Raw genomic sequence first — 13,075 nt, 5'->3', positions numbered from 1 at the left:
CAATCAACTTTGTGTTTCATGCAATAAAAGGGAAAAAAAGACCTGAATTTGCATTGAATGTCATCCGATTGACATCTCAGTGAAATACAGTACCCCAATTAAAACCTCAATAAATTTCCAATCACTTCAATCTCATCAACCAAAAGAAAAAAAACACAACTTCAGTTTAAAGTAAAATACAATCCAACTTGAATATAAATACCTAAACAAACGAAAAAAAGTTCATCAAGTCATCATGACTAAACCAACATCAGAATTAAATCAAAGAAAATCAGTTAAAGATTCAAATGGGATTGCAAATTATACTAAATTTTGGAAATCAGATTCAAATCAAGATAATCAATCAGATCATCAAAAAAGAATCGATGAATATGAAAACGTAACGAATTCATACTATGATGGTGCAACTGATTTATATGAATATGGTTGGGGTAAAGTAAGTGATCTGAAGACCGATTCTTAAAACCAAAAGGTTTTGATGATTAATAATGTTTTTCTTCTTTGTGTGTGTGTGGTGGTGGGTTTAAAGAATTTTCATTTCGCTAGATATTACCCTGGTGAATCATTTTATCAAGCCATTGCAAGACACGAACACTTTTTAGCATCAAAGATTGGATTAAAACCCGGTATGAAAGTCTTAGATGTAGGTTGTGGAGTCGGAGGACCAGCACGAGAGATACATAGGTTTAGTGAAGTGAAAATCATTGGAATCAATAATAATCAATATCAAATCAATCGAGCTAAAAAGTATAATTCAGATGTAAAGATTTCGGAAGATCAAATCGAGTTTGTTAAAGGTGATTTTATGAAACTGGTTGAACAGTTTGGTGAAAACTCTTTTGATGCTGTTTATGCTATCGAAGCTACTTGTCATGCTCCAACTTGGGAAGGTGTTTATGGTGAGATCTTTAAGGTTTTAAAACCGGGTGGGGTCGTAAGTCTTCATCTTGAATCTAATCCATTTTCCCATCCTTGTTTTATATACTTAAATTAATCTTCTTTTTGATCTTTTTTTGGTTTTTTTTGGTTTAGTTTGGAATGTATGAATGGTGTATGACGGATGAATATGATAAAACGAATCCAGAACACAGAAAGATTAGTCATGGCATCGAATTAGGAGATGGAATAGCCGAAATGAGAACCATCAAAGAAGCAAGATCAGCCTTAAAATCAGTAGGATTCGAAATCCAAGTCGAACAAGATTTAGCTGATGTAGGTGATGAGATCCCTTGGTTTTATCCTTTACGTGGTAATTTAAGTGAATGTCAAACTTTATGGGATTATGTGATGGTCTTTAGAATGACTTGGATGGGTAAAGTCATCACTCAGAGTACTGTAAAGGTTTTAGAATTCTTGGGAATGGCTCATAAAGGTACTTTTGAAGTCGGTGAAGCTTTGAAGGTCGCGGCTGATGCTTTAGTGGCTGGTGGTGAAAGTAAATTGTTTACTCCAATGATGTTGGTAAGTCGATTTTTCTTTCTCAATCTTTTGTTCGTCTTGACTTATACTTTGCTGTTTGATTCCTTGGTTTAGTTTGTTTCTAAGAAACCAGAGAATTAGATTTGAATCACCAAACTTTGAACTTTTTCAGTCTTTTTGGCTTAATCAATCAAATCTCGATATTCAATCTCTTTATGGATTCTCTCTACTCATACCTTCACTTCATTTCATTCATTTATAAATATACTCTACTGATCAATAATGGATTTGTATTGTTCATTCATTGGTTATCAAAGATTGAATGACAAAAGAAGAATGTAAAGACTTGATATTTTTTTTTGGATGATTTTTACTTTATTTTCTTCTTTAACTCTCAATGTTTTCTTTCCTTATTCTTGATCTTGAACATTTCATTGATTAATTCTTGGTATATCATATCAATCATTCAGAATGATTTGATCAAGTTGGAAATTGTTTGGATTTAAATTGTGATCGATCGATTTTATGAATTATTATTCTCATGAATCCTCACCTTCAAATCTCATAGTTCACTCAAAACTAAGCAACTCGAGCATGTTTCTTCAATTTTAAGTATATCCCCACATTTGACTTTCAGTTAAATCACATCGCTTGAAATTGAAAACAAAGTGAAAATAAAAAGAAGACCTTCAAAAATATAAGGTCATATCAGGATGATGAGTCTAAAACCTCGAACAAAAATCAAACTTCTTCTCTGACTACATAGCTAGTTCTCTGCTCATATTCTTCGTTCTTCAAAGCACATCTAAAACATGAAGAAAAAGAAAACCCCATGATTCACATTAATCAACGTCCAGCCATACCAGAAATCCCAGCGGCTTCTCTAATTCTAGCAATATCACTAGCCGATAACCATTCCTTACTAGCAATAAACCAATGTTCCCACATCTGTCTTGCATTCGATTCACCCGGTCCATAAGGACCAAACTGTTGAGTCAAGAAATCCTTCAAGTCTACCCAAAATTCGTTTTTAGTCACCAAGGATCTAAAGGATTCCGAGATACCAGTATGAGGTGAATGAGATGCATTGGTATGAACTGAACCTGATCTAGATCTAGCAATGATCGGAATCTCTCCCATTTGACCTCCATCATTTTCCATGGTGATCTTTGGAATGTTCATCGGTACAGGAGGGTTGGGAGAACGTTGAGAAGTATCAGAAGTGGATGATGATAAGATATTGGCTTTTGGAGTCGTTGGATCTTCTGATTCGGTTGGGTTAGAAGCCGTTAAGGCTGAACTAGGAGTCATACTGCTGGCTTTGATCATCAGATGAATCGTTTCGTTGGGTTTGATGGAATCGTATTCTTTCAAAAGTTTGTTATCTGCCAAAGCTTTTCCTTTGTATAACCAACGTTGAGAATCTAGAGATGGTGCTGTACTGTTGGATTTGATTAATTGTTGTTTTAATTCGGCAATGGTTGAAGTAGGTGAACAAGTCAAATTGAAGACCAGAGCTGGTTTTAATGACTTGATGGTCAAAGGGATAGGTTCTGTGAAGATTAAGAAATGAAGTATTAGTGAAAGAGTTATGAGATATGATCGAAAAAGAACTAACCTGATGAAGAACTATCGGTGGTAGTGGAATTGAAATTAGGTTCAGGAAGTTCAGCCAAGGGAATCTGATGAGAGATGAATAAAAGCAAAAATAGGATAAAAATCAACAGGACGATCGAGATGATGAATTAAGAAAGCAAAACGTCAATAAGTTTCAGATTAGTAAGATTAATAAAGTTATGATGATCTTTCAACGGTTTTTAATCGAATCACCGTGGAATGGAAAGAAAGAATGAAAAAGACAGGTTCCAAAGAAGTCTTACCTGAGGAATATTAACTTTTCTTGGTCTTTGATTAGTTGGTGAACTATAATCATGATTTAATTTTAATGATTGATTTGAGATTGCTTGTAAATGTCGTTTGATCGCATTGATTTCTTCATCTAATTTTTGACCTTGTAGAACTACGTCCATTTTGATTGTTTATTTCAATAGAACACTTGTCTTTTGTGTGTTTGTTTAGTGAAGTGGAGTGAAGTGAAGTGATTTGATTAGTTTGATGGTTTTCTGTTCGATGTCGATGTCGTGGTGGTGGATGTTGCACAGCTTGAAGTGGGTGGATTGGGATTTGAGACCACTTCGGGGCCAAGAGCGGTACCGACACGTTTACAAAGAATAGATCATTGACTGTGACATTGGGGCTCTTTAAAACCACTCTCATATCTTCATACTTTCATCAAAACCTCATATGACTTTCAATCACTTGGAAAAACTAGCTTATCTTCTTTTTTCATAGAAGAAGATGGGAACAAAATATAACAAAATAGATAGTAAAAAGATGGTTTTACAAAGCTATGGATAAATCTTATTCTGTATGTTTCTAATAGAGGTTGAGGAGTTTTATGCATCTTTGAGCCAACTCTTTTGACCATCACCAAGTTTCAACTTCAGCACAAATTAGATATATATCTTTCCAAACTTGACTACCACAAATTGCAATACCCTCAGATATTGTCGTATAAACCATCTGGATGGGCTGAATAAGAGGAATTTATCAAAAGTTCATCTTTTAGGGAGCCTCACATCCAAATTATGGAATTAACAAAATTCCTCATCAAGATCTATCTATGAGGAATCCAACTAGAACCTTTTCAGATCTTAATTGTTCATTTCTTTTTCAAGCAACCGTCAAGGAGTTTTGCAGTTACAATGTTTTCATCCTACAATCACTTTTCATTAACATTAATAGGACATGGCAAAACTGAGCAAGCTACCGTCGAAGACAACGTCAGATGCTCTATCATGTCATTGAGCTACTGAGCTATCATCTTTGATTAAAAAAATGAACTTAAAAACATCAGGAATGGGCGATCAGCTCAAGATCTGTAAGAACAACAAAAAGGGAGATAAACAAACTCAAACTCACAGTCTTTGTATCATGCCTTCTTCTTATCCGGACGACGTTGCTGTTTGGGTGCCCGGCTCATAGGTTTCTTGATAGATCGTTTGAGTGGTTTAGACTTCACAGCTTCAATCTTCTTATCAACTTCTTGTCCAGCAATCTTGAGTTTCAACTTAGCTTGTTTCTTAAGGATTCTTCTTTCTACTCTAGCAGGTGTACTCATCTTGATGGATTTCCTTTCATCTTTAGTTTTCGATTTAAGTGCCTCAGAAAGATCTGGACCTTTATAAATCGCAGGAACGTCTCGTGTAAGATCAAGTTTAACTCGTTTGCTTGGTTTTTCGTGTTTATCGTTTGAAGTGGAAGTTGATGGTGTTTGGATTTGTTGACCTAACTTTTTGAGGGCTGAACATTTACCTGGAACAACATACTTTTGTACTCGGACTTTACGTTTTCCAATCTTGAAAGACTCTAGTGCTAACATCTCTTCGACTGCATCTTTTGACTATATAAATCAATGCATCCAAAATCAGCATTGCACTCAATTTAGGACCAAGTATATTGATCATGATCTTCAAAAGTCGAAAACGTACATACTTTAAGTAACACATACCCAAATCCTTTACCAAGTGAAGTTCCCTTATCTCTCACAAGTCGAACTCGCTCTACCCATGTCCCACCATCAGAAGGAGGGCCTTCCTTTTCAGCCGTCAGTTGGGCTTCAACAGCTTTTCGAACAGTGTCCTCGTGCTCCATGAAATCTAGGCCACCGATATACAGCGTCCGACGCTGCTCTCCAAAATCGATGATTTGCGCGTCGTCTGATCCATCTTGAGAGATACGCCGGGCTCCAGCCAGATCACATCGAAGGACATGTCCCATAAAACTTGTAGCGTCACTCTTTTCGCTGATCAACTTGGCAAGCTCTTGCGCGGTCAGTGAAGAACCATCTTCTTCGGATTGTGAAGATTCGGGTGGTGGTGAGATGACCAAGTAGGCAACACAAGATTTGGCCTCTGGATGTAAATCGCCAGTCACATAGCCTACTTTGCGTTTCTGGTTCGGGGTAAGATACTGCACTTCTGGAAGTGTGGCTGTTCCTGTTTCATCAAAGGCTGTCTTGGCTCCTCTTCGACCTACCCTACCACCTTCAGGATTGTCCAAAGTAGGTTTCCCAGATGGATCAGCGTGTGACGAATTTTGAGTCTCCCGCCATGTTTTGGACCGTTTTTCTGATCGGTTTTCAGGTTGTTGTTCACGGCTGACGATGGGTGTCGCTAGAGGGATTCCACGGAAACGATAAGATTCTATGCGTGAGCGTGGCGCCAGGGGTTCGGACTCTGATTCAGGATTCAAGAGATGATCGATCAAGTCACGCGCAAGAGCCTAGAGTGATTTAAGATCATATTATTATCGATTCAAAAAAACTTTTTAAAACACAAGATGAAATAGGCCTCACTTTATTCTTGACACAGTCTACGTTGACATTTCCGACGAAAACAGTGCGCAAGTTACGCTCTTCTGGAGTTTCGTTTAGAATGCTTGGTCGAGTTTTTCGAGTACGCTGATGTGAGTTAGGAGCAGAATTTTTTCGAGAAAGAAGGGTCTCATGGACAAGGTTGGATACAGATTCGTCGTCATCATCATCATCTAACTCTTGTCCGGTTTCTTCATCAGAAGAAACATTGCCCGAGATAATGGCTCGAGATTTGGTGTTGGTTGAGGTGGTCGATGGGGCTGCTCGTAAAGATTGTGCAAAGCGTTGAGCTTTTTGTAAGGCCGAACGAACCTCTTCAGAAGTTCCGGTATCTGGGCGTTCGTCTGACTCGACGACGGGGTTGGGTTGCTTTGAAGATAAAGTTGAGGTACGAGGGAGATTGGTGTTTGTGGAAGGGTTTTCTGCTTTTTTGGCTGTAGGCTTGGAGGAGGTCGCATTTTGCGTTGTTCGTATATCGGGTACAGAAGCTGGCAGAAAAGCCTGACAGGAGATACAAATGATATAGCATCAAACATGTTAATTTGAGATCGCAAAAAGGTTAAAAGATTATGTTCACTCACCGATGATTTGAAAAGAGTATCGAGTTCACTATCTACAACTTTTTCACTCTCTTTCTTGCCTAAAAGAAAATCTGGAGTCTCGATCTTGGGTACATCTGCCACTTTGGAATCTGATTTCTTCTTCGTCTTCTTCTTTTCAGTATTGAGTTCGTTATCTAACACCTTGACACTCTCTTCCTTACCTGAAGGTAAATCTGATGGCTCGAGGTTGGGTGCGTCTGCCGAGTTTGAGTCTATTTTCTTCTTCTTCTTTTTCTTTTCAGTATTGTTTCCGTTATCTGCTACTTTGGCACTTTCTTCCTTTTGTAAAACAAGATCTGGAGTCTCGATATCGGGTACCTTTTCCACCTTTGAATCTGTTTTTGACTTCTTCTTTTTCTTTTCGACTTTGTTTCCGTTATCTACTACTGTAATACTCTCTTCCTTTCCTAGAGCAAGAACTGAAGTGTCGACATTGGGTGCGTCTTCCACTTTTGAATCTGATTTCTTTTTTTTCTTTTTCTTTTCAACATTATTTTCCTTTTCCACTGCTTCGACATTGTCTTTCTGGTCTAATTTTGAGACCTCGATTTTGGGTACGTCTTCCACTTTTGAAACTGACTTTTTCTTCTTCTTTTTCTTTTCAACGTTGTCTTCGTTTTCTACTGCTTTAACATTCTCTTTCTCTTCAACATTCTCTTTTTTGCCCGAGTCTGAAGTCTCGAGCTTAGACACATCTACCACTACTGAATCCAATTTCTTATTTTTCTTCTTCTTTTCCTGAGAATCGGGTTGATTTTTTGATGTTTCAACTTCTTCTATTTCTAAAGTAATTTGATCTGATGAGTCTTTGCTAGAGTCCTTTGATTTATCAATGTTTGATTTTTTCTTTTTAGGCTGGATTGAAGTTTCTTCAATATGATTTGTAGGATTCTTCATGATAATATCAGTTGATTCGATTAACTCAGATTCTCGCTTTTTTGACTTTTTTGACTTCTTCAATTCTGTGGCCATTGATGGCAAGGTTGATAAAAAAATGTTTGATGAGCTTACCAAAAAAATGAAGTGTTGATTTTTTTTTGCCTTCGAAATCGAGGACGACTTGCGGTACAGTACTGAGCGCATCTACCGTTGACACCGTTGGATTCGGCCGGGTCGGGTCTGGCTGGGTCATCCCTCCTGCGGGGCCTCAAGTGCACAAGGTGAACTTGTAAGCCTCACTCTGGCTCACTCCATCAAAAGCGGCGTTGAGCTGAGCCTGCGAGCAAGGTTGGCTAAGTTCATTCAAGATTCGAAGCGCTGCAAAAGGTATGCAGTTGGAAATTGACCCATCCATCACATTCTAAGAAATCAGCTCATCATCTTTCTTCGCTGTTAAATACCGCTTTTTCTGAACGTACATGCATTCTTGTGAGCCTTTTCACGGCACTTTTAAGTAAGAGTGAAGTCAAAAGATGAAAGTCCCAAAAGAGCAAGCTGAAGATTCAAAATTAGAACAAAAGGGCACATGAGAGAAGACCCGATCTTTGATTGCGACCAAGAGCCACGGCCAGGAGAGCTACTTGTGCGGTAAATTGATTATACACGGCGGCACAGTTGCCGGGATGAACTTGGGGTACAGGCTTCCCCAAGTATAGTTTCCCTATATAGCTTAACATAAGCCCCACCAATCGCAGACATCGCCCGGAGCCGTCCCCCGGAGCCTGCAATGAGGAGGGACATATCTATATAGTCAAGTTGGGAATGGGACATTGAGAAACGAGGGTAGGTATCAAACAATCAGATCCGTCTTTGAACCAAAACGGCTCCATTTTACACACCTTCACACTGAACCATGTGCCACATATATTAGGAAAGGAGAGGACTTTATATTTCAGCTGAATAGAAGCCTACCTTGGCGGGTGACAGTGGGGTGGGTACCTTTTCTATCAATGCAGAATCGAGGAACTTCGACAACCAATGTAAACAAATTCTCCGAGTCCTTCTCCCCCAAGATGTCCTTGGATGTGGGTAGCTTGAATCACCCTGAAGTACTGGGGTAGTTTTTTGTGCACAATATGGAGCTTGTTCGTCACTACATCGGCCTGTCTTGGATCTCCTTAAGACTATTTCACTACACCGGCAACTATTCGCGGCGACATGCCAGCTTCTCGCATAGATCAATGTGAAAAAAATAAAGTTGGACGGTGTGAGCCAAAATCCTGAACTCTCGATCAGGCTCTCAATGTTTTTGGCGCCCTATGAGCACATTTACTTCATACCCTCCCTGAAAAATTGATGTACCCGGCGTCACGTTGAATCTGCATGCAGTCACACATGGCTCGCTTTTAAGATCGACCAGACATCTCGAAAACCACACCAAACACCCATCATTCGAGGCACACTGGCCGAGCGGCTGAGTGCGAGTTGACGGCGTGTCATTCATGATATCCATCGCTTCCGAAGTAGTGGATGAGTGATGTAATTGATTTGGGATGGATGCAGTCATCGATCCCGTTGGATTATCCTTGTGATTGCTGTGGTCCATTGAAGGGAAATTGTTGATGGATCATAGGATGGTTTGTAGCCAGGAGTATTGTTAACTTTCCGATGTATCTCCTTTCTTGTGCTCTAGACTGACCATGCATACTTGCGCTTTTTTTTGACCCAGGTCCCTGACTTCTGGTGCTTCAATCGAGTACATCGCTGATCGCTCGATATCAAGTTTCCGGATCTCCCCGTACGTTCTTCATCCTCGTAAGCGCTGGTCGTATTCCCCGGTAATCACTCAACGAAACTCTCCTATTCATGACATTACCACTGATGTCTTGTATCTCTTTTCACCTCCTTTTTTTTGTCACCCGCTTGGTTTATATTTTCACTGAGTCTCTTTGAACATTATTTTCTAGTATCGTATATCGTATGTGGCATAACTTCATAAACATCAGTCATCGTGAAGAGTCCTTTTCCAGACCCAGATTGCAAGTCAGTGAAAAATAAAAGTCGCATATCAACTTGTCCATAGCTTGAAATCATCTCTGTATCTCGTGCGGTAAGTCCACATGCTTCCTTCACCAGTCGTCGATCGAGTGGAGGGATCTGGTCGATCGGCATCACACTCCTCAGCGCTAAATGATCTTCATCTACTACCTGCTAACGATTGTCTCTATGTGAAGGATTCCGTGACAGTTCTTAGACGTACGAAGATCCAGCGAAGACATTTAAAACTCCTGCAGGCCTGACCCCAAGACTCATACCCCGCTGCTTATTCGAGAACCTCAGCCTCATTGACTATCAAAATACTAACATCTTAGCGCAAGCATCGTTATTTGCGTTCACCGCCTTGAGATAGGCGCTCTTACACGCTATCTCTAACAGCAGTTATTGGAGCCTCCTAACGCCCGTCCAGATACTTTTAATACGACGTCGTCATCTCCGACTCCAACCCTGTCGAACTGTTTATTTGATTGATTCTACTTAGGAAGTTTGCTGTCCTTCGCCATGCATTCGGAACCGGTTGTCACAGACAACAAAATGCAACTGGACGGCATCCCAGCATCACCGTTCTTCATAGGAAGGTCAAGCGTCCGTAAGGCTCGGAGTGGGCACTTACGTGCTGTTGTCAAAGGATTCTTAGCTCTTTCGGCTGTCTTGCTACTGAGCTCCTTATATCTAAATCGTCAAATTCTCAATCAAACTCTTCGGGCGTTAGCCTCTCAGTCGACAACCGGCTCTCTCGGTACTCTTCATGTCGGTGGCAATGACGTCACTTGGTCAAAACCTTCTATGAGTTTATCAAGATTACTTCGACCAATCTCTGGTGGTCGGAAATTGATTCGAAGGGATGCCGAGAAGACCAGAGCGATGAGCGACGACTCTATCGATGAAGTTTATATGCCTGCTAATGGTGCCATCTCTGCCACTTATTTTGTCAATTGGGCCATCTATGGTCGGAACCACTTCCCGTGGGATTTGCCCTTTGAATCCATCACACACGTTTTTTACGCTTTTGCCAATGTCAGACCTGAAACTGGGGAGATCTACCTATCCGATGGTTGGGCAGACGAGCAGGTTTGTTCGGTTTCATGCTCTTGTATCTATCATCGAATCTCATCATTGACCGTATGCTGATTACCGCCTGAATCGATTCTCTTAGATACATTGGGCTGATCGAGGTGACAGCTGGAATGACCAGGGGAATAACTTGTATGGATGTTTCAAGTAAGCGGACTTTTGAGATTAGACGACCTACCTACAGTGCTTCGAGGTGTATCGCTGATGAAAACGTCACCGATCAATGTCCATTCGCAACAACCTTGTTTTTTGATTTCATTCGAACCATGATAGCCAATTCCGAAAGCTGAAACAGCAACACCGTCATTTGAAGCTTTTGCTCTCGATAGGAGGATGGACTTACAGCTCAAACTTTGCCCCCGCGACCTCGACTCACGAAAAACGACAAACGTTTGCCAAATCAGCCATCGATATCCTAGAAAATTACGGTCTCGATGGTTTAGGTGTGTCTTCACTCTATCTCTATACCACGCCCCGAGATCATAAATGGAGACTGACCGACAAACACCTATCTGCTGAATAAAATAGACATCGACTGGGAGTACCCTACAAGTGACGAAGAGGCAGATCAGATGGTAGAATTACTCAAGACTATTCATCATGGCTTGAGGGAGTTGAAAGAAAAGAAGGATGAAATACATCCCTACCTTTTGACTATCGCAGCAGTAAGTCTGGACATTGATAATTCTGTTCCCTCGGAATCGGATCATCTGATGTACATGTCTGATTCTTGCCTTCTCGCTATCACATCTCTTTCAATAGCCTTGTGGTCCATCACATTACAAACAGTTGCACCTCAAAAAAATGCATAGATACTTATCGTTTATTAACCTAATGGCGTAAGGTTTCTTCATACTTTAACTTTTCGAAGTGTGCTCTGATGATATCTGTCATAAATTTTTACAGTTATGACTATGCTGGTTCTTGGGATACGGTCTCTGGACACCAGGCTAACCTCAAGCGTCCGAGCTCAGAGCCTGTAAATCAAGGCAACTTCTCTACCATTGCCGCCATAGACTACTACCTTGCCCATTCAGTTCCAGCGAAGAAATTGGTGATGGGCATGCCCCTTTACGGCCGTTCGTTTTTGAATACAAAAGGTATCGGCGAGTCTTACAGCGGGGTCGGTCAAGGAACTTGGGAGCAAGGTGTTTACGACTACAAGGCACTACCACCCCCAGGTGCCAAAGTTGTACAGGACACGGAGGCGATAGGAGCATATTCGTATGATTCGGACAAACAAGAGTTGATTACCTTTGATTCACCCAAAACCGTCGAGATGAAAGTCAAATATATCAAATCCAGAAGGATGGGTGGTGTGATGTGGTGGGAAAGTTCAGCGGATAAGAATACCACCGGCCACGCCTTGATCCCGTTAGCAGCATCCCAACTTGGGGAACTTGATAGCACTGAAAACCATTTGAGGTAAGTGTAGAGGAATATCTTCATCGAACCGATATATGGATCTCGGCTCATCTTTTTTACCTGCCCCCAAAATATGTAGATACCCTGACAGTAAGTGGGATAACTTGAAAGACTACAAGCCTCCTGCTCGCCCAACTCATCGTCAAAACCATCGATTTGGCCCGGAACATCAAGCTCATGATTCTCACTTTAAGTTCAAATCAGACAATGGTGATCAGGCTGTACAAGGAAGCTACTAAGTAACAAAAGTAATTTGACTCAACGTCCTATATCCTTCAATTCACTAGACATTATTCACCGTATAGCTTGATCCACTTTTCTGTTTATTGTTTTTTTTTCTTCGTACATGTTTATCCCATAAGTGGTCTTCACAGACACCTAAAAGAGATGACACACATTTATCTTGCGTGAACATCAACTTCCTAGTAACTTCGTACAATATATATCAGGTTTCCACACATTTAATGAAAGACAGAGTAGCTCATGATCAATTCCAGACGAGTGGAATTTGTTATCATAGAAAGATGTGATTACTGATCTCAGTTTTTTGTCATGGACTTACCTATGTAGACGTATGAATTTCCTGTTTATAATTTAACCAATGTGATATCTAGATGAACTATTTCTTCATATTATTCCATCTGGCTTTATTTGACACCGTGTTGTGCGGCCAGGTTGGGACTACACCTAACCTTAAGATAGCAATCAACTTCAAAACAAATGCAGCCGATTTTGCCCTAACAAGGCTAAAAGCTCTGGCTTGAGGTGTCATTTCATCACAAAGAGAATTAAAATGGGAGACCAACAGGACCATGAAAGAGGAGAACAGAGGAGATCTGGGTGATTGTCCCAAAATGCTGGCATTCGGCCCGGCGGTAGCCTTTGCGCCCAGTACTCGAGGCCCACAGGGTCGCCCGGGGCCGGTGGCCAGCTCGTCTCATCGAAAGTTTCATGAAAGTCACCTTCGTCTCCTCCCGTTGGCGCCCCTGGTTTCGAGCGTCGAAGTGAGCAAGATGTCTACTGTGAGAGCAACTATGATGACCTCGATCGGAATCGTCTCAGGCAAGTACAACCGCTTCAAGCAAATTCAGTAGTCATAATGGTTCGATTCGGACACAGGTCTTGATTTCACTGACATGATCGTCCTGTGCTTTGGCTTAAAGTTGGATTCCTTCTTGGACAA

At 40.7% G+C, this 13,075-nt stretch overlaps 4 protein-coding genes across 4 annotated transcripts; 2 read left to right on the top strand and 2 right to left on the bottom strand.

Annotated features, from left to right (window-relative positions):
• Positions 1-29: 29 nt before the first annotated feature.
• MELLADRAFT_41694 (uncharacterized protein) lies at positions 30-1,976 on the top strand (the record flags this gene model as incomplete). The annotated part of the gene is made up of 4 exons (XM_007404675.1): positions 30-436; positions 530-934; positions 1,033-1,461; positions 1,534-1,976. The coding sequence occupies 4 exons, from the start codon at positions 236-238 to the stop codon at positions 1,558-1,560; spliced, it is 1,062 nt and encodes a 353-aa protein (XP_007404737.1).
• Positions 1,977-2,265: 289 nt separating this feature from the next.
• MELLADRAFT_46591 (uncharacterized protein) lies at positions 2,266-3,449 on the bottom strand (the record flags this gene model as incomplete). Its single annotated transcript, XM_007404274.1, has 3 exons — positions 2,266-2,972; positions 3,038-3,101; positions 3,300-3,449. The coding sequence occupies 3 exons, from the start codon at positions 3,447-3,449 to the stop codon at positions 2,266-2,268; spliced, it is 921 nt and encodes a 306-aa protein (XP_007404336.1).
• Positions 3,450-4,105: 656 nt separating this feature from the next.
• Positions 4,106-7,588, bottom strand: MELLADRAFT_115064 (uncharacterized protein; the record flags this gene model as incomplete). Its single annotated transcript, XM_007404273.1, has 5 exons — positions 4,106-4,882; positions 4,975-5,763; positions 5,837-6,355; positions 6,436-7,418; positions 7,468-7,588. The coding sequence occupies 5 exons, from the start codon at positions 7,586-7,588 to the stop codon at positions 4,412-4,414; spliced, it is 2,883 nt and encodes a 960-aa protein (XP_007404335.1).
• A 2,699-nt stretch (positions 7,589-10,287) lies between these two features.
• Positions 10,288-12,215, top strand: MELLADRAFT_46588 (family 18 glycoside hydrolase; the record flags this gene model as incomplete). Its single annotated transcript, XM_007404676.1, has 7 exons — positions 10,288-10,464; positions 10,550-10,614; positions 10,741-10,910; positions 10,996-11,132; positions 11,230-11,306; positions 11,374-11,892; positions 11,972-12,215. 7 exons carry the CDS (start codon positions 10,288-10,290, stop codon positions 12,129-12,131), a joined length of 1,305 nt encoding a protein of 434 aa, XP_007404738.1.
• Positions 12,216-13,075: the final 860 nt, after the last annotated feature.

Source organism: Melampsora larici-populina (genome assembly GCF_000204055.1).
Source record: "Melampsora larici-populina 98AG31 unplaced genomic scaffold MELLAscaffold_2, whole genome shotgun sequence".
NCBI classification, from domain to species: Eukaryota; Fungi; Basidiomycota; class Pucciniomycetes; order Pucciniales; family Melampsoraceae; genus Melampsora; species Melampsora laricis-populina.
The sequence above is the reverse complement of the archived record's forward strand: the minus strand, read 5'-3'. Positions and strand labels throughout refer to the sequence as shown.